Raw genomic sequence first — 22,255 nt, forward strand, 5'->3', positions numbered from 1 at the left:
GTGAATATTGACGATTAAAAGTAGAGGTTATGTCGTGATAATTTGGAAGTTTGAATGAAATACCAGTTTCCTATCAGTTTACTCATCAATTTTTTGGTAAATTTATCGATAAAATGAATTTTTCTACCCCGATCCCACAATAAATTTTATCTGCAACGACTCAATCACTAAAATACGAAATGGGATTTCACAAAACTTATCCTCACTTTAGGATGCTGCATTACTTTGAACACCTCATTGAAGCAATTTTAAAATCGAAAAGGGCCCCACTAAAATCAAGTTAGTGTCACAAATTGCAGCACGTTAACAGCCATTGCTATACAGTAAACATACCTAAATGCATGTGCTCATTTACGTTTGCACAAGTTTCATACGTGCGACGCGACAAACCAAAACAAAAATCTTGTAACGCATACGTTGTGATGCATACATTTTGTTTGAAATCGGGAAAGTTTTTCTATTTGATTTTTATTTCACAATTGAAGAATTAATACATTTCAAGCGTACATTCAATTTTATACTGCCGTTCTTATCTAAACTCCGTCTGTGCCCCGTCTCCCGTATCTCATGTTCCTGAGAGGAGTTACCTTCATGGATTTCCCTTGCTATCTCAGCTGAGTGCTCGTTACATCTCCCCCCGCTACAACTGCGAAGATATACTCTTTTGGCAGTTGTACCATCTATGGTTGTACTCATTCCACTGCTATCAACGCTGTTCTGATCGGTGATGTTCTCGCCAGCGGTGGGTTCTACCGAAGACTCACTGTTGTTCGTACTGCTCTCTTCTTGATTATCTTCATTTGCCCGATACTCTGAATTCTCTGCCAAACGTTCACATCGCTGCAGATAAAGCTGCATACAATAATTCCGCATACGATCCTCTTCTAGCAGGTACAAATATACTTCTTCAGTGGAGCGCATTTTATTGATCTTCTGCTGGATATGGAAAGGGAAATGATAGCCAATCGTTTCTATGAAATGTGAATCTGTTGGTGGATGTGTAACGTGGATCATTCGTCGTAGAATGGCTAAGAAGTAATTTGACATTTTCGATCTTTGTGCCCGTTGTTTATATGTCCCATATTGGAATTGGTCTTGGATATGCCGCTGGACAGTCGTACTCCAAAATCGTCGCAGAAAAGCGTTGGTCAATTCTTCGAAGCTCCGGTATTTGCCGCCAAACGTAGACATCCATATGGCACCGTCTTTCTCCAAACATGATCGGAATATATCAATTAACGACGACCTTGGCACAAAATAGCTACGTCTGAGGCTGCTTATATATGTTTCAAAATCTTTCAGGAACTGTGGTGCGGGATAACCAATAATAGTACCATCAAATCTCGGGGCGCGAATAACAGGCATGTAAGGTTTATGATAATTGTTATGCCATCGTCGATTGTTGTTCGATCTGTAATTATTCGTTGGATACCGTTGGAAGCCGCACGCACTGTAGTTGTTTGTTCGATATCTCATCGGTGCACATCGAAATTCATGGCTTGGGAAAAATCCCGGTTGAGCCCCCACGTTGTAACGCATACGTTGTGATGCATACATTTTGTTTGAAATCGGGAAAGTTTTTCTATTTGATTTTTATTTCACAATTGAAGAATTAATACATTTCAAGCGTACATTCAATTTTATACTGCCGTTCTTATCTAAACTCCGTCTGTGCCCCGTCTCCCGTATCTCATGTTCCTGAGAGGAGTTACCTTCATGGATTTCCCTTGCTATCTCAGCTGAGTGCTCGTTACAATCTATTAATCTAACACCAAAAATGATAACTGCTATCATCAATATGATTTGTCTTGTCATCGATTTATCATCCGGCATACGATAACACATATGATCAGAAAATGATACACTGTTCAATTGATGTATCATATCGGTTTATTCGGGATGTCATATAGAATAGAATCATTGTAATCACATTCTGATAAATCACTGATGATGAATTCATGATGCATTGGTGTGATGCAGAAGATATTTCATCAACATAAGAAAATTAAAACACCCTTCGCACACTGCTAATATGCTAATTGTGGTTTCCATAATTAAGTATTGGAATGTGATAGCAGTCAACAGAAAAGAGAAAAGGTCATCTCTAAAAAGGTTTTGCTGAAGAAAGTCGCCGATCGGTTGTTCAAGCGAGGATGAAGTTGGTCGGGAGTCAAATCAGAAGTGTAGAAGACCGCTAGAGTTGACCGTAAAGTTATTCACTCTTCTTGATTTCATTTGTTTACCATATTAGAGTCAACCTTTACAATTGTATTGTTAGAGCAACCGTTGCTAGTTCGTACATTGCGTTTATACAGTTTTTGCAGTGTTGAGTAATTGAACTATCGTTCGTATATCACCTTTTAATGCACCGTAATGTAAAGAAAAATGTAATGCATCAATACATTGGTAAAAGATAAATAATTATTGCATGACAAGTGTGGAATTACTGCATTTCGCATTGCAAAGGTTGATACTCAGTTTAATTCGTGCAATGATATAACGCTTGTGGTTACTTAGGTAGCTAGTTCGGAAATTTCCACACTGCAACTTATCGCCTCACTACCAATGAGGTACAACAGACAATTGTCTGTTAATTAGTGATCGTATAAGATGATAAAGTGGAGGCCATATGCGTGCATGCCTTCATTTAGGCGCATGTAAAATGTACGCATATCGCTTCCACTTCAACATCTTATACGATCACTGGTTGACTGGGTAAACTATCTATGCCATTTTCTCCTCCAGCAGCACAACTTCAGGTGCTCGTCGAAATGCTGCTTCCATCTTTCGATCACCTAAGTCCGTTTATCAAATTCAGAGCCTTCAGGGGGTTTTCATTTGCCATACATGCAAGGATATTTCTCTACTACGAAAAAGGGGAACATCTTATTTTTAATTCCAATAGTGAATTGTACTTTATTGAAACACAAAACCTTAAGCCCATACGCACTGCGCAACATATTCGAGTAGCAGCGCTAGAAGTATACACAGCTCATGCAGTGTAGTGGTGTTCGATAAACTGTTAAGAGTGATAGTGTGTCTGTAGACTTGCATTTTTAGTGAATTCTGAACTCGTAAGAATGTTTGCTTTCGTTGCATTTGCAATTTTTGTTGCTACAGTCTCTTACCCCGTCACTATTTTTCTATATTTTTTTGTCAATGATTGATATTGGATCACACATCATGAGACCTAAAAATAAGTAGGTTTGCGTCGCTACAACGTATATGTAACTTATTGTAGGAGAATCGAATACTAAAAACATAACGGTTGACGAGGGGCGTATCGCCTCAATAGGAAAAAGATTTACACATATAAGCTGATGAAAATATATATAGAATACCGGGTAAGGTTGGGCTGTTTCAGCTTAGTTGCAATGAAGATAGAGAGGGTGATCTTAACATTAAACTACGATTGCATTTGTTTTTTTTTTTACATATAGAAGTATTGTGCTTATTGGATACCAATAGAGCCTCACATTTCCATACACAATCCTAAAATGTTATTCACTTGTGGTTTTCTGTTTGTTTTTCATAATCTTAAACTAAAATAAGTGGGATGATAAAAACGCACGATACCTGCGATTTAGTTTGTAGCTGATGTCAGAATTACGTCCGGGCACCTATAGCAGCTGCGACGTTGGAATTCGTTGATGCTTCATGGCGTGTCGTCTGGGTATGCACTATTGTCACAAATACGATCAATTTCATTCAAATTGGTTACGTTAGCATATGAAACGTAGTTACTATTGATTATAATGTTTTTTGATTACAATTAAACTAATGTTATTGCTCAACTCTACGTGATTAAGTAGACGGTGTTGCTGCGACCGCGAAAGATGAAACTGGGTCACTCCTGAAAATATCAAAAGTGAAAAGAAAGAAATATTCGTGATAGAGATGATGTTGAAAACACGCTTTTTGTTTTCGCAGTGCTGCTCTTGCTGGTTGTATTAACATTATAACCCATTGAATGGAAAAGTAAGCTATGTCGTACATGAGTGATTTCATTCAAGTTACGTTTAGTACTATATGCTCTATATTCCATTCAACGAATTACATTTCTAAAAGGTACAGTTCCTGTTGAAAATATTACACAAACTATTTTTACGTTTAATTAGTGCGCTTATAAATACCTTTTGTCGGGAATGAATGTGTCTTGCAATGGTTTCATTCGTTATGCGATGTTGGTTTTCTGTTCATTGGCGACGACGCGAAATCTCGCGTTCAAATGTGTTAAGAATACCTTTCATATTGATAACGTTTGCAATTATTCTGTATACGTATGTCAAATACCTTTTGGCGTGGCAACAATCAATGCGAAGACTTTGAGCGCCTCCGATCGAATGTGTGTTTTGGAGAGAAGACTCTGATGGAACCCTGGACTTATTTGTAAGACGCAGCATTACAACGATGATGAGACTCGACGGAATTGACGACTGATTGTGAAAAAAATATATTTACTGAATACTAGCTCAATTACCTCAAGACTGTTCCCAGTCAGAATCAGCATTAATTCTTGTACAAAGCAGAGCACACCGTAGCTCCCAACGGCCATTCCATATCCTGGATGAAATGAACACAACATCGTTTGGTTTAAGGTAAGGGGTATGGTTCGAACAATTACCTTTATCATAATGCACAATTGTGGCGAAGCTGTGATACGTGCGGCGGTGATCTATCTTTGCGAACATTCGCTTTCCGCTGCCGACTCCAGATTCTTTTCGTTTTCAGGTAGAAGACATTAGGAGAGCACAACAAATAAACCGAAATCAACCCACAACCGACGCTTTCTGGAGTAACAAAACGGAGTTCAGGTCAAATTATTTGAGAAGAACTTCGTTCGGGTTGTCTTGCTATGTTTACTGAAATAAATTTTGTTGTAGTTTCTACCGAATCTTAAGTTTACCAACTTAAGAACTGCACCAACGATTTTCAACCGAATGCAAAATTCTTTTAATTGTGCTGAAATATTGTCATTATTACCATGCGTGTAGTACCATTGACTGAAAATATTTCCATAATAATAGCTGAGGTTTTTACTAAAATCCTACTGTAATTACTCCAGACAGTTTTTCAGAATTTCCTGCTGTGATTTAAAGATTTCTAAGAGGATTCTTTCAGCAATTTTGAGGACACCTAAGATTGAAATTACTGAAGAAATCCCAGCACGAATTCCTGAAGAATTCTTAGTAGGCATAAATCTGAAGGAATCCTTTTGGTATTCCGAATTTGTATAGAAATACTAGGAGAAACCTCTGGAGCAATCTCAGCAGTAATTTCCCTTCAGGCATTTGTGGAAAAATTCCAAGAGGATTTTACCAAAGATTTCTGGATCATCATCATTGAAGATTTCTGCATAAATTCCTCCAAGAGTTATTCTTGGCATTATATCGTGGATTTCTCCAAGAATTCATTCCGGAATTCCGCTAGGTAATACTCTAGGAATGCCCACTGGTATTCCTGCAGAAGTTCTTTCTGTAAATTTTATAGGGATTTCTCAAAAAATTTCTTCACAAATTCCTTATGTATTTCCTCCAGAGATTTTCCCAAGGATTCCTTTTGGAGTTCATCCAAGAATTCCTCTGGGATGACCTCTGGAAATTCTTGCTGGGATTTCTCCAGTTATTCATGAAGAGAATCATCCAGCTTTCCATGCTCCTGCTGTAATTTCTTTATGGATCCATCAAAGAATTCCTTCTGAATTTCTCAAAAGATCTTTCTGGGAGTTTCTTTTCGTAATCTTACCGGAAATCCTCTTCAGATTCCTTTGAGAATTTCTGTTGGATTGTTTCTGGGCCGCTGTGTGGATTTCTCCAGGCTATCGTGGTTGGAATCCTCTCTAAGAAGTCTCGCTGGGATTCTTCAAGCGATTTCTGCTGGAAATCCTCCAGGAGTTTCTGAAGAACTTCTAATAAATGCTTTAGAAATCCTTGAGATTCCTCCGAAAATTTCTACAGGATTTGCCCTTGGGATTTCTCTTAAGTTCTTCCATGAATACCTGCTATGATTCCTTCAGAAATTTCTTCTAGGAATGGCTCTTTGTTTTCCAGTAATTATTGCTGGCATTCCTTAATAATGTCGAAACACTAAAAAAAGTTATGAAAGCAATGCCCGCATCATTGAAAAACAGTCAAAAACGGAAACGAACCTCCAATTAGGCCAAATTTTGCGGCACGCGCCTTTGTGTATATATGCAGGCGTAAACTCGGATGCTGTTGCATGTCGTTGCCGGTACGCATGGAAATGTGTGGGGAAAACGTGGCTTAATTTACAAAACTGCAGATAACTTTTGAAAGGAAAAAAAGACATCTCTAATTTTTTGATATGTTATATATAAATATCTCAGCTTTCAATTGATGCAAAAATTTTGAAAATCGGAGGTTGTCCTCATGGCGAAAAAAATGTTTTGGTGTAAAAATCCAAGATGGCGGCCAAAATTAATATGGCCGACCTAACTTTTTATTATTGTAAATAGTAGCTCTATCTTTCCTCTTTTCAACAACAATTCGTTTTGAGGTGTTTTTTGGAGAAACTTTCGAGTTTAACGGTTGACCATTAACAGCCATCATTTGACCAAAATCGAGGGGTCTGCAAAAATTGATGTGGTTTTAACTAACGGGGAGCCCATCAATTTGAGTAACCAAATACATTTTTCTTACTTTTTTAGCGAGGGCTTTCAGAAAATCGGCACCTTAAACATTTTTGAAGACAAGGTGTAAATAGTGGGCCGGTCTCAGCGAGAGTTACCCGACTAATAAACTACAGCAAGAATTGCTGGAGGAATCCCAGCAAGAATGTAAGTTCTTGAAAGAATCCTTGCAGACATGGAATTTCTGAAGGAATCCTAGGAAAAATATCTGAATCAATGGAATGCGGGAATTCTTTACAAAATTCCTGGAAGAAGTGATGAAGACATTCTTGAAGAAATACCTGGAAAAATCACAGATAGAATTCCAGGAGGAACTCCAAGTGGACTCCTTGGAGTAATCCCTGAAATTCCTGGATTCCATATCCTTTCTGTGATCCTTCAAAGATTTCTCTAGGTATTCCTATAGGAATTCATCTTGCGATACCTCCAAAGTATTTTTCAATGATTCCTTCAGGAATTTCTCTTAATATCAGCAGATATTTCTAGGAATACTTTAGGTACTCTTGCAGGGATGCGCTGACTCAGGCCAATACGGGTTTAAAAATTAAATTTCGCAATTCTTAGAAATACAGTCAGTGTTGTAAGTTTATCTTGCTAAGTGTTTTTATCCGAAAGTTGCTTCAAAGCAGATTCTCAAAGATTCTTCACCAAGCATAGGTTCGACGCGATGAATACTAGCCCAAAGATCTCAAAGATTGTCTGCGGATAAGTAACAAGTCCGAACTAACAACATATGATGGCTCCAGGGAGGAACACGCTCAGAACGGAAACATCTCATTTAACATGTATTCGATGTAACAACTACAGAAGAATAAAATTTGAGGATAAATCGATCCAATGCAGAAATACTCGAAGGGGCAACGTTAATGAATGCACTAAGAAGCATGCGTGAATCTAAGTCAATCTTAGCAAAACAGCAACAAGCACCAAATAAATTTAAATAATAATCAACATTTGGTGGCTCCAGAGAGGAACATATCAAAGATTGTCTGCGGATAAGTAACAAGCCCAAACAGTGAACAACCAAATGCCTGGAGAAATTCCTAAGACAGCTTTTGAATTATTGAATAACTTCAGTGCGATTCCTGAGAGAATTTTTGGAAAGACTCCGGGGGAAATTTTCGGGACATCACTGAGAAGCAAATTCTGCTGGAAATTCAGGAAATTTCTTGGGAGATATATACTTGGACATTTTGGATGTTTTGATACGCCTGCAAACCCTAACTATCTAATTAATCTGTCTTCAAATGTCATGTTCGCGTAGACTTTTGTAAAGCAGTTAGTTATTGCGTTTGTATTTACTCACGCCAATGGCGCTGATTATGAAAGTGCTTATCTGAGTGTCGCGGACTGACTCAATATGCTCTCTCAGCGGGAGCCAAACATCTGGAGCCAAACATTGAAGATTGAGGTTATGTTAAACCTTTTTGAACCTGTGTAATTGATTGAAGAGTATTGTTATCTAGGTGCTGCGGATGTAATCAAAACTGTTGTCACGATATCTCCATTTGCCGCTGTCAAGCCGTTGTAAAGCGAGGAGAAGGATAAACATTGTTTTGAGCCTATTTCAGCTAATTTTTTAACAACTATCCATCAAAATTTCCATCGCGAATGGAAAATTATAAACTTATAACACGAGAACAAAATTGGAATAATGGTGGATTGATCATGTTTACCATTTCCGAACAGCGTCGCGACGGCGTGTTTGACAACCGCGCTGAGAGAGGTGGTTGCAAGAAAATTGAACGCTCGTGCGTGTTTACAAGCTGTGTGCCGGGAGTGTGTAGGTGTGTGTTAGCTAGCTTGAAAAATAAAACCGCTTCTATTCGCACCACTCAGGTGCTTATTTGTCTAACCCTTTGCAGCATGTTCATACCTGAGTGGTGCGAATAGAAGCGGTTTTATTTTTCAAGCTAGCTAACACACACCTACACACTCCCGGCACACAGCTTGTAAACACGCACGAGCGTTCAATTTTCTTGCAACCACCTCTCTCAGCGCGGTTGTCAAACACGCCGTCGCGACGCTGTTCGGAAATGGTAAACATGATCAATCCACCATTATTCCAATTTTGTTCTCGTGTTATAAGTTTATAATTTTCCATTCGCGATGGAAATTTTGATGGATAGTTGTTAAAAAATTAGCTGAAATAGGCTCAAAACAATGTTTATCCTTCTCCTCGCTTTACAACGGCTTGACAGCGGCAAATGGAGATATCGTGACAACAGTTTTGATTACATCCGCAGCACCTAGATAACAATACTCTTCAATCAATTACACAGGTTCAAAAAGGTTTAACATAACCTCAATCTTCAATGTTTGGCTCCCGCTGAGAGAGCATATTGAGTCAGTCCGCGACACTCAGGTTCATACACTATGGTACCGTCAAACGGGGTGACTTGCAACGGCGGGGTGACTTGCAACACTTGATGTCTTCTGTCTATGTTTATCAACAAAACATAAAAATCGGACGTTTACATACCAAAACTCATTTGAACTATGAAGTGCACTACACATACTATCTGAGTAGTAGCCACGATTTTCACTTTTATGAAAATAGTACCAACAAAATATTCATAAATTTAACATTAGTTTGAAAAAGTAACAAAAATGTGAGCCTCGAATCGTTACCTGCAAAAGAATGAAAACAATATTTCCCAAAAATAATATTCTATATGCGGATTCTATACATAATGAGCTATATGAATTTCCATTTTACTTTATAAAAATATTACAAAATCTTTGTTATATTCATATGTTTTGAAATATTGTACCTAGACGGGGTGACTTGCAACACTCATTTTCTTAACAATTCAAAGTCCAGAAAAACGAAATATTGTTGTTTAACTAATAATTCACCAGCAAAAGTCTGAAGGATCATCATATGAACTGAAAAATACATTAAAATTTATATTAAATTAACAATTAGTAACTTGGTGTTTTTGAGCCCAATATTTCCATATAAAAATTCACAATGCAATTTCCTATGTAAAAACGAATGTAAAAATAAGTATGTCAGCCCAAACAATATCACAATAGTAGCAAGAATACTTATCAAATATGCTTTAAACTAAAAATTAATACCTGCTTGTTTGAAAAGGGATTTACATTGGGTGTTGCAAGTCACCCCGCACGACGTCATGTATCAAAAACGACCTTATTTGGCTTTTTCAAGATGAAAAAATAAATCAATCTATAACTTGTTCACTCTATTTTATAGAGGGACCGGCTATTAAAACTATTACAAATAGTTTGAATTTTAAAATTAAGTTTAATCAACATTTTTTGCTAGTTGAAGCTGAAAAGTGTTGCAAGTCACCCCGTTTGACGGTACATAGCAAGAACAAGCCAAAACTCATTACAATTCGACCTGAATCCGTTCTATTTTTAACATACTTTAAACACCAGAAAGATTTAGACACGTCACAGAAATGATAGGAAATACCTGGTATTATGAGTTGCGTTGCTGTTACCATCGAATGATTGGCACATTCGATAGCGACAGTACGACACGGTTCTGCTTCACGCCCACGGTACCGAAGACTTCTCAACAGATCATCCTGAGTAAAACTTTCGAAAAAAAATATAACTTTGATTCAACTGAATGTACCTCTCAATCCTCGCGATTCGCGTGCACGGTAATCCCTGATCATTCGCGACAAGGGACAACTCAGGGATGTTGACCCAACCGTTCTAGCTTCGAGCTACAAGTTTAGCAGAAAATGTTTACTGAGAAACATTTTGAAATTTAGGAAAAAGTACCTTTCATGCGACTTCTTCGCCTTCTTAGGAGGATTTCAACTCCAAAGGAAACATAACTGGAAGGATAATTGAATCGACGTTAGGGTAGTTTTCTGATCGTGATTGTATACCTGTCGTGCGATTGAAATTCTCCGCAAATTCTCCAACACGATTCACCTGCAAGGGATCTTCAGTTTGTCTGTTTCTATCTGAGAACACTAACCTGTTCGGGGAAATGCAACGACCCTCAACAAGACACACCTCAGCCTATACGAATATGGCGTCGAATGGAGTGTAACTGTATCACATTTACGTTTTCATGTTTCTCTGATATGTTTACGCTTTAGGATTATATGACACAGAAAACACATTCGACGATGAAAGAAAACGCAAAAGAAAGATCGATTAGATTTTTGATATTGTACAAACCGACTTACCTGGTGAAAGGCTGATAGATTATTAATTGTCTATAAGTTTTTTTCTGTAGCTTGGGATACCTCTTAATCCGATTATTGTTTGCCGGGTCGAACGTAGAACTGCTAAAACTACTACTAGTAAACAGAAACGGCATCATGACGACAAAAAGATTGTTCTCGGGCTGTTGGTTTAGTGGCTGCGACTTCTGCTGCGGTGGCGTTCAGCTGAAATAATTTAAAAAAATAATAATATGGCAAAACACAATTAAGTAAGTAACCTTACATCTCTTATATTGCCGTTCATAATCACGATCTCCACGATCTCGATCACGCCTTTCGTGTCGCTCGTAGTCTCGATCTCTAAAATCCCGCCGGTCGCGGCGCCTATCGTCCCGCTTGAAGCGATCGTCACGATCTCTGAAACACAAAAAATAATATTACATTGGTGTTTATACTTTACGTAAATTTTACCAGTTCGTCAATTGAGTTTTTGAATTAAGAAAAAATTTAATGTATTAATTTTATGAAAGAGCACCTTTTTCTGAGTCACTATGATTTTTTTTTCAGATTTTTAGAACTGTGTTTTTTTACCTAAAATCAATTTCAAAGAGATTTTTTGAAATCACCTTTTGACAGCTGGGCAACTGTTTGACAGCTTCGCTCAGTACAAAGTGCGACGAGGGGTGATTCGACAAATCGCTCCCATACAAACTTCAAATTGATTTTTAAACAGGTTCCCGGACTCCAAAATTCATGAAAATTTGGATTTCGGCTCAGTTTGACATGCAGATTTAGAATATCGAATAATCTCAACACCGTTAAAGAAGCCAATTGAATTTAATCAAAAAGACGGAAACGAAAATTCCCCGAATTTCCCAGGTTTTCCCAGAAGGGAATTTCGAAAGTTAATAATTAAAAAAATAACCCAAATTTTAGAAAAATTCATAAATTGTTGAATAGTAAAAATATGAAGGGCAAAAAAGATTTTTCATCCAATAAATTCCACTAAATAGCTGAATTCATCCAAGATTTTTTTATGCGAAATTGTTTATTTCTATAGGTTTTTATTCAAGAGTTTTGTTTTTTGACATTTAAATTCCATACATAATTTTGAAGCTGAACTTGGTTGTCTATTATCTGTGCTTGTTGAGATTTTGAATTTTTTTCATGATTCTGCTTCGAATTCCTTCCTCCCTGCATTTCTACGGTAATTTCTCTAGTTGTGCATTGGGATCATTTGACACAGACAGACAAGTTTAGCGTGCACTACATCATCGTGATGAGCATCAGCCAATGCACGAAGAAGGTTAAAAATTGTGTCACAATTTCTCGCAGAATTCGCGAGTTCTTTTCTCCCGGAGATCCTTTCAAAACTAATCCAAAGTTCCTTTAGGAATCCCAGGAAAAAATATCAAGGAGGAACTCTGAAAACCACGAAGTGAAAGGCCACGAGGAAACCCAAGAGAAATAGCGGAAAACTCTCCATAAGAAATTCTGTAAAAATCTTGCAAAAAATCAGAGAGAAACTGTTGGAACAACACTTAGAACAAATTATATTGAAAATCCTCGTCACGAAATCATAATCGCCCAATGCTAACCATACTGTATTTGGACGAGCCACCACTAGATGGGAAACGAGTAGTGTGATGTCTATTCCTCTGTGGTTTTTCTCTGGATTTTGCAAGATTTTACAGAAGTTCTTTCAGGGATTTCTTCTGGGAAGTTTTCCTCCATTTTTCTTGGTTTTTCTCGCGGCCTTCTCTTCGTGGTTTTCAGAGTTCCGCCTTGATATTTATTCTAGAAATTATTCCTAAAACTTTTTTTTTAGATATTCCACTTTTGCTCAGGATTTCTTCTTAAGTTCCTCTCGAGATTTTTCCAATAAGCCCTACCAGATTTAATTTGGATTTCTTCCTATATTTCTCCGGGAATTTCTTACAAGAAATTTCGTAGGTTATCCCAGGAGACATTCCAAAGAAAATCTCCCGCAAGAACTTCTGTAGCAACTATTAAAAAATCCCAAAAGGAGCATCCAGAATCTCGCGACAATTTCTGGTAGGGATTCCGAGAAGAGCTCTGGGAATAATCTTGAGAAAACTTGTAAAAAATATTCCAAGACTGCAAGAAGTCCGGCAAACAACAATAAGGTAAAACCTGGAAAAAGCTCCAAAATCACTGGAAGAACTCCATGACAAATATTAGCAAAAGCTCCGGCGGAAATCCCAAAGACACTACGCAAACAATCTTAGGAAAAAGTCCAGCGTAAATAAAAAAAAACTTAGACATCTAGGACCAATCTCGGGAGGAACTCCAAGAAAATCTCTGGTGACACTTCAAAACAAATCCCACAAAAACCTTTGGGAAATATCCCAGCTGAAACTGCTGTAGAAATCCAGAGAGAAACTCTGGTCACAAAAATTGCTTGAAAAAATTATAACTTCAGAAGAAATGCCGGGAGGAGCTCCAGGGCAAAATCTATGAAAAACACTTCGAATCTCCGCAAGTGAACTCTAGGAGAAATCTGAAAAATAATATCTGTATCTACTGTGGGAGACATCATGAAAAGTCTCAAGAGGAACACCGAAAGGAACAGCGGAAAATCTTCCAACAGGAATCCTGAGAAAAACTCCAGGAGGAACTACGTGACAATTTTTGCGATATATCCATAGAGAAACTATTGCACTATTGTAGAGATAGAGATTTCGGGATAAATCTTGGTAGAAATCCGACAAACATGTCTTTGGGCAAAACGCAGGAGGAATCACACGAGGGACTTGGGGAACAATACCGGGAAAACCTCTGGCAGAAATTCTGAAAGATCCCCATGAAAAACTCCAGGAACAATCGGTCGGAATTCAGGAATTTTAGAAAATTCAAAAGAATAATTTTTCGAATCTTTAAAAAATGGTGGTAGGAATTCGGAAGACTCTTCAGGGGAAATATAAAAAGGAATGTGTACCAAGAATGGCGTGAAAACATATGGAAGGAATCTTATAAGAAACCGTAAAGAAAACCTGACGGAATTTCTGGAAAAATCTTTATGACGGAGTTTCTAGATGAATTTCAACTTCCATATTCATCCGCACCAACATGGAACTTGCAGCATCTTATCGGAAACGTCGGCTTGCCGGTAGGGACGAATGACCAACAGGTTAAAAGTCCCTCGAAATATCAAAAACACACGCACAGTCAGTGTTTAGAACGCGACGAAATTATTAGCAAATTATGGAGCGCAAACCATATCGCAATAATTCGAACCAATCATAAGTAATGATCCTTAAAAAACAAGCATCAATAATCCATCCCACAACAACCAAACAAGTGAACCAGGTAGAGATTCGATCCTTGACGATTCCACCATTCAACCCAAGAAAGAGATCGAACGAAAGAGAAAGTGTCGATAATAACACTTGTCATACGGCGCACGCCCGGGGTAGATGCAGGGTCCGATCCGTTCATACTTATTATGCGCCGGCCGTACTCGAGCCAGGTACTCGTATAGTTCTGGATACACGCAGTGTACAGTTGAGAAAGGAAAGGTGTAGGACACGATTGCAATAATATGCTCCGGTCAGGCCAGAACTAGAGCTAGGATCTTGTAATAGTCTGGATGCACGCAGTGTACGCATCGGGAAAGGAAAGGCGTAGGGCACGATTGCATTATTATGCGCCGGTTAGGCCAGAGCTAGAATTTCGGTGAAATTCTAAGAAGGTATGTGTCCGCCACGACAACAATCGGTCAAGGCCAGTGGCTGGGTTACATAAGGACAGACTTGTTAGAATCCCAAAATGGCCGCCACAATGGTCGACTTTGGTACCTACTCACGATTTCGAGGGCACAAATCTCTGCGTAAACAAAACCAGCGCACCTGAACTTCTTATTTTAAGCTTATTACGAGTGAGCAAGAACAGAATAATGAAATGCACTGTGTGAATCTTATTGTTTCTTGAGATTTGTGCGTTTGAAATTCTGATGCACTGTTGAAGCGGAATTTCAAGACGTTTGTCCATAATAGAAAGAATAGGTGGGAAGGAATAAATGCATCCCAACGTCGAGAAAAAAGGGCTGATGCCCACGAAATTGAAAGATCGTAAAATTGGAAATTTATTATCAAGCGTGACAAAAATACCTGAAAAACAATTGTACCATTTGCCGTCCCTTCGCATTCTAGAATTAGGTTCGAAACTAAGATATATAAGGCAATTCTCGAAATACAGGCAGTAACGTTTTAACATCGAACCGGTAAACATCGTTCCTCGAAAGAAATACCTTTGGTAAGGCCAACGATCAATTTTCATTCAGATTAAATGGAACTGTAACATTCTGGGAAAGACCATCTTCCACGAACTTCCACCGTCAGGTACTAGCCTGATAGTCTGAAGGATCTAAAAGATTGATCTTCCCGGTTGCAGGGTAAATCGTCTACCTCGAGCTTCCACCGTCAGGTACTAGGCGTACTAGCCTGACAGTCTGAAGTATCCAGAAGACTGATTCTCCCAGCTTCCGCGCCAAGGCAAGTACGCGTAAGGCTGTGCTCCTTTCGATCATAGATTACTCGTCCAGGCGAGTATCGTTTCGACGGAGTAGAGTTTCACGCTAGAAGGTCTTACGGGCAGCCTCGACCTCCACTTTCAGTTACTAGGTATGCTAGGCTGATTAGTCTGAGAAACGTACTGCCTATGATCGCATAACCGTCCCATATGAATAGGAAACCCAGCAAAGATGGGACTGATATGCGATCATGGGCAGCGTAGGCAATACGTTGGATCTTCGAACAACAACAATCCGGATACGGACACGCGTTAATAAGATCTCGTTCCCCTTCGATTGTGGATTACGCGTTTAGGCGGGTATCATTTCGACGGAACAAGGTCTTATTCTAAGGAAGGTCAAGTGGACTACTTCACTCTCCACTTTCAGTTACTAGGCATACTAGGCTGATTAGTCTGAGGGCTGAAACAGTACGCTTTACTTTCGTGTGTCGTCTAAATCACACCAATGGACTACCCGCTTTGCGCGCAGCCACAGTTGATCAGCAGGAGTAAATCAATTTAATTTTGTATGGCGAAATGCATCTAAACTCGAATTACTTGAAATAGAAAGCTTTTCCCGAAAAAATATTTGGTAGCCTTGATAGCGGTCACCATTGTGCACAACCACTAGGGGTAGGCGGGGCAATATGGACACCCTAAGGTTTTTGCCAACTTTACCTGGCAAGATGTCAAAAAAGATCAGTTTTTTGATACATGTATCCTTTTAAAGTCTATTTAGCATCTATTGCATAAGAATGCTCACGAAGAAAAATGATTTATCCACTTCAAAAAATGTTATGAAAAATGTTAGTTTTTCATGACCGTCTTCAAGCATACGGGGCAGAATGGACACCCCCATGGGGCATTATGGACACCATGAGACTTTTACGAATTTCGTACATTATTTACAGCTATAAAGTAATTTCATTACAAAACAACTATTATGGATGAATAATACGCCGATGTAGTTCATTTTTGTTCAGTTAATTCAAATTCAGGCTGTTTTGGGTAAAGCTTCGTTATTGTCGGCATGTACAGCTGTGCCTAGAACAACTATTTTCCACTGCTGTCGGTTTTTGACCAATTTGTTTCTCCCTATGTCTACTATAGTGAACATTTAACCGAAAATATACTGAAATCGAAGAATTTGGTTGGTTTGTGATTTAGGTTATATTTTTCCCTTGCCGCTTCTTTCAAAAAGGTGAGTGTCCATTTCGCCCCGGCAGCAGAAGATATTTCCAAACTTGATTTTTGATATAATAAAGAAGAAAATGTAAACATGTAGATACAGCAAAACTACTTGCATGTGTTCTAGAAATATCAGGTTTTAATCGACCTGCAATAAATTAATCACTAAATCTTATTTTAGATGGCGTGAAAATTATAATTTCCATGCACAAAAAACGGAGGACGCTACTTTTTTGTGTAAAATCAAGTATAATTTTAATTTCGAATGTTTCTTTCCTTAAACTATGTTTTAGACAAATGGACTATATTCTCCATTCATTAAAAGTTCAAAAAAGTTCGCATATTTCAAAATATTGAGGGTGTCCATTCTGCCCCGGGTGTCCATATTGCCCCGCATACCCCTACCAAATATTTTTTCGAATAATGTGTTCCACTTCGAGAAATTTGCCTTTAGATGGTATTCGCCATACAATATTTTTGCGATTTACTTTTAGCGATTTTTCGCGCATAGAAGCTAGCGCCACATTGGTCGATGCGGAGAGTAGGAAAACAGCCGATGTAGTTAATTCATTTCGTCAGGCACTTCTTGAAGTAACCTGATCGATTCGCGAGCGATTTGAAATGAATTAACTACATCGGCTGTTTTCCTACTCTCCGCCCTCCGACCAATGTGGCGCTAGCTTCTATGCGCGAAAAATCGCCAAAAGTAAATCACAAAAATATTGTATGGCGAATACCATCTAAAGGCAAATTCTTCAAAGTGGAACACATTATACGAAAAAATATTTGGTAGTGGTTGTGCACAATGGTGACCAATATTAAGCCTACCAAATATTTTTTTCGGGAAAAGCTTCGTATTTCAAGTAATTCAAGTTTAGATGCATTTCGCCATACAAAATTAAATTGATTTACTCCTGCTGATCAACTGTGGCTGCGCGGAAAACAGAGAATATAGAAGCCACCGCCCAAGTGGCGCGATTCCCTACACGGAGAAACTGAAAAACTCAAAATTAGGTACTTTTAAACTCAATTTTGAGTTCTTTTTCATCTCCCTTTTCATGCGCTCTTTCTGTTGTTGTCAGAGAGTGAAGAGAGAAACAGCCCAACTTTTGCAGTTCCGTGCGTCAAGCAAAAACTGAGTTTCTAGCACAGTACTCAAATTTGAGTGAATACAATCTAGTCAAAATTTCGGTTAAGTGGAAAAAACTTAAAATTAGGTATTTTTTTCACATGGAAGCAAGCGGGAACAACCCAACAAAAACATCGATTCCATCAACTCAAAATTGGCTTGACGCACGCAACCCCGAAGTTGGGTGGAAAGAACTCACTTTTGGGTAGTTTCGTCTCTCCGTGTACATAGGAATTCTAAAGTGAAGGAAGGAATTCTAAAATGAATAAAGGTTTTTGTGATACATATAGCTCAAGAGGGAATGTTAGGAGACTCTGAAAGGGTTTATGGTGGTAATTTCATGCGGTTTGGGACTAGAATCTGGTGAAGTTGGGGTTTTTCCAGAATTCCTTCCAGGATTTTTGCAGAAACTCCTTCTGGGATTCTACAGGGTTTCCTTGAAGCATTTCTCCAACAATTTCTTGAATTGCTGAAGAAATTTTTGAAGGAATCTCGGGAAAAAAAAGTCTGAAGGAATAAAGAAAATAACTTTGGTGGTATTCCGGAATATATCCAGCTAATACTCCTAGTGAAATCTAAGAAAGAAAATTCTGGAGGAATTCCAGAAATAACTTTGGGTGGGGAGGTATTATTCGCGGAATTCTAAGAGATAATGGAGGAATTCTTGTAGGATTGAATCGAGGAATACCGGAAGAAGTTTCTGGGAAGAAATCCTGGATAAATCCTAGAAGAATCCAGGAAAGAATTCCTGAATGAATCCAAAAAACAATTCCTGGAGAAATCTCAGAAGCAACTCCTGGACGGGTTTTGACAGAATGCCGGAAGAAATTCTTGCAGAAATCTCGGAATAAATATCTGAGTGATTTCCGGAAGGAATTCCTGAAGGAAACCCAGAAGAAACACCTGGAGGAATCGAGGAAGAAACTTCTTTAGGAAACCCAGAAAGAAGTTCTGATGGAATCTCATGATATAAAAGATATTCTGGTTGAAATCCCTGGAGTGGAGAAATGTCCGAAAAAAACTCATGGGAGAAAAGAGAAGAAGAAAACCTTTAAAGAACTCCTGAAGGAAACCATGGATTAACTCAGTGGCTAAGTGGAGTATTTTCCGTTTGATGAAAAGCGTTTCCAGACTGGAGTGCGAAGCAAATCGAATCACTCTAGTCGAGGCTTGCGGAACGCCTAGGCGACTCACACCGCTTAGAATACGGCCACAAAGTTTACACACATTTTCATCCATATGAGATCTATAGATATCTAGATATGTGCAAACTCGACCAAACCTAAGTACGTTTTCAATAGACGTAGTGTATTTTAGCCTGCTTGAGCTACGGTTTTAATCTGTTGCATCCAAAAACACATTTTTAGCATCGCAAAAGGATTATGCAAGTAACATTTGATTTCAAAGCATACAATGAACTTGTTCATTAAACTAACGTGAAAAATAAGAGATCAATACCTTAAATTCGATTGAAAAATAAAAAAGTGAATCGATATTACTTTCTTCCCGTAGAACCTTTGTCAACTCATCTAAAAATTTCTCGTCTAGCCCTGTAGGCTAATGCTTAGTTATACAAAATTTATAAAAGACAATGAGCACAGTCTTTCATCAGAGGCTGCATAGACTGAACAGAACATTAACACTAAACAACGGATACCATCCGGTGGCCAAATGGAGAATTTTATGTTTGACGAAAAATTTTGTTCAACTGGAGAGGTAACCGAATCCATATTTCGAGGTGTCAGGCTAATTAGCCGCCAAAAACCGCTCATGACGAATGAAACAAATCTGCCGGTTATAACCACAGTCACCCTAGCTATGGTCTTGCTTTATGGAATATTGTAAAAGGCTGAAATTTTGACTCGTTATCAATCACAGTTGCTTTTCAGATCTGTACAAATTTGCATTTTCAAGATATAGGTTTGGAAATGTGTTGATGACGATTCCAAAAATTCGAGTCGGATCTTCAACATGAACTTCAAAGAGTTAGGCACCCCTAAATTATAGAAACAACATTTCACCAGATTTTACATGCACTTTCATGCCCAATTAAGGAGGTCTCTGATCACGACAAAAGTTTTTTTTTGTCGAACAGTGTTATTTACAAACTACTTTGTTCGAACAATTCAAGAGTTTACACTTATTGAACAGGTAGACTTGAGGTAAGGGAGTCGCCACTGTTCATCACTGGGCGAGCTTGACACAAGTTATTGGTACCTAACTGAAATTTTGATTGGCAGATGCTCACTACCATGAACAACCTGAATAAATTACTTTATACGTGTAAACCAATGATAGCGAAAACGGGCAATGCAACCTGATGCTGATGCGCTAATCCCTTCTTGGTACCTATATTTACCTCGGTCTATGATCATCCCGACGTCGGTCACGTCTACGATCATCATCTCGTCGACGCTCATCAGGGCGTGGAGAAGGCTTCTTCCTTGCCTCCATCATTTCCTCAACCGCCTGCCTCAATTTCGAATAACTGAAATAGTCGACAAAATTAACAAACAAAAAAATGCTGCTTATGCACGTAATTTGCGTACCCTAAATGTTGCTTCCCGGTAAGATGATCATCGATTCGTTGCTGAGCATCACCCACTATAAGGAATGCACCGCAAACCTGACACACTTCCATTTGCTTTTCCTGCGATGCGGCGTATTCCGCCGTGACGGACCATCCGTTTGATTCGTGCTGTTTGATCAGTTCGTCCTTCTCTTCCTTGAGCTGATCGCTCATTTGCATCAAGCTCTGAAAAATAAAACCGAAATTAATTCCCATCTCATCCCAGAACGCAATGCGCTATGAACAACTGTACCTGTGCCTGATCCACATCTCCCCGGATTCCAGCTTCCTCGGCTTCCCGCAACAGCTTCTCAATCTTCTCGTTCATGGTGTTGATCTGCTCCTGCTGCTTGGAAACCGGGCGAGCCTCCAGTTTGCTGTTCATCAGAAGAAGTCTTTGCTGACCTTTCACAATCTTCCGGTCGACTTCGTTGATCATGTTGGTGCAGAACCGGAGGAAATCTTCCTCGTACTGGATCTTCTTGCGGCACTGTTTGGCCGCGTCGAACAGCTTTTTCGCCTCCTCATCGTGTAACTTTCCGCACTGGCCCAAATCTGCCCGCGTATTGACGAACAATTCGTGTGGACAGAATTTGACCATGAAATATGTACAGAACTGAAAATAGAACGCCAATGCGCACAATGAGCAACAACATAAACACCCTTACGTAATTCACAAACGAACGCACCTCCTCGTCTTCCCAGTTGAGTTCTTTGGTTTTAACCGAAGGATCCAAATTCCGATTCCGACCCATCAGTTCGTCCAGCAGTTGCCTCGCGACATCCATGATTGCAGCTTTGTTTGGATTGTCTCCTTCTTCTTTGCTTCTTCACCACACACCTAACTGGTGCCACTTAAAATCGATTTTTTTCCACTATTCTTTGCAGATTCCTTTAGAAATACACATACAATGTGTTACCGTTTGTACAGTGCACAAAATAGCGGTATTTTAAAGCAAGTAGAAGCACTATTTTTGCAAAAATTTGCAATTTTTCGAGCGAAAAATCCCCGTTCAACAACGCGATGAAAATTTTCCTTGCCTTTTTCCGTTTTGAGCTTCGAGAGCTGTCAATTTTTATGGATTATAGAGACAATTCAGCTGAAAGACCGGCGATTGTCAATACCACAGTTGATGTCTTGCCAGGATTTTTAATTCAGGGAATGACACTTCCTTTGCTAATAACCAGAAAAATCCGCATTTATCCGTTGCTACCGTCGCTACCGTGTCTAACTGCTGCTCAGTTAGCAGCGGTTAGCGATGATTAGGAACGGATAAATCTCGCGTTACATTTGAAAAGGGCCTATCCCTAAAATATAAACAAATCGATTTTGATACCTTTCCATACACTAAAGATATTTTCCGTATATGTTTTATGTGTGAACCTACATAATTTTTTGCAATAAGCCTTCATTAATGATAATTATGTCCCGGAACATAAAAGATATACGGTTTGACACAAATAAAATTCATTATCGAAACGGAATGAAATTTATGTGTCGTGATTAATGAAATTTATGTGTGAGTTTTATGACCTTTATATCCCGTGTTTCAATAACCATTATGAGCTGGATACAAATGAAATTAATATTTTGTGTTTTCATTTGTTATCGAATTCGAAATATAATAAAACACAAGAACTTAATAGATAATATAGCTTTTAATAACATCTTTTGCATAAATAATGTTGCTGCCGATGCTGAACATACACGAAAATGAGTCCGTGAGTTTGCGGGAGGTTGAGTTAATTGGGTTCGCCGGAAATCTTCGAATGATGAAGGTGATGATTCGTCGGCTTCTAATGGACTGCATTGCAGCGATGATCCGGGAACTGAATTGCGGTTTTCCGTACTAACGTTCTGTTCGGAGCCATCCGCTGCTAGTTTTAGGCGACGACCCGGAAAGCAATTGCGGGGAGCAACAGCAGCAAGAAGCACAACGAATTACTTTACCGATTGTGTCGGATGTTTGAAGCAAGCGTTGTTAGTCTCTACCAACTGCTGCTGGAGGTTTCCTATTTTCCGGCGTTTC

At 38.8% G+C, this 22,255-nt stretch overlaps 1 protein-coding gene across 5 annotated transcripts; it reads right to left on the bottom strand.

The window, feature by feature from the left end:
• Window positions 1–404: 404 nt before the first annotated feature.
• Window positions 405–21,281, bottom strand: LOC109401259 (luc7-like protein 3). Of its 5 annotated transcripts, none has more exons than XR_009995669.1 (7): window positions 20,915–21,281; window positions 20,479–20,841; window positions 20,206–20,411; window positions 20,016–20,144; window positions 11,090–11,223; window positions 10,828–11,031; window positions 2,887–3,853 (listed from the first exon to the last, which is right to left on the bottom strand). XR_009995669.1 is itself a non-coding variant. In XM_062842596.1 (6 exons), the coding sequence occupies exons 1-6, from the start codon at window positions 21,011–21,013 to the stop codon at window positions 10,997–10,999; spliced, it is 966 nt and encodes a 321-aa protein (XP_062698580.1). In that variant the 5' UTR covers window positions 21,014–21,281; the 3' UTR covers window positions 10,078–10,996. The 5 variants fall into 5 exon arrangements, 2 of the variants coding, with proteins under 2 accessions (XP_062698579.1, XP_062698580.1); XR_009995671.1 differs by lacking the exon at window positions 2,887–3,853 and adding an exon at window positions 10,078–10,731; XR_009995670.1 differs by lacking the exon at window positions 2,887–3,853 and adding an exon at window positions 10,078–10,353 and having other exon boundaries at window positions 10,412–11,031.
• Window positions 21,282–22,255: the final 974 nt, after the last annotated feature.

The sequence above is a fragment of the Aedes albopictus genome, chromosome 3 (assembly GCF_035046485.1).
Source record: "Aedes albopictus strain Foshan chromosome 3, AalbF5, whole genome shotgun sequence".
NCBI classification, from domain to species: Eukaryota; Metazoa; Arthropoda; class Insecta; order Diptera; family Culicidae; genus Aedes; species Aedes albopictus.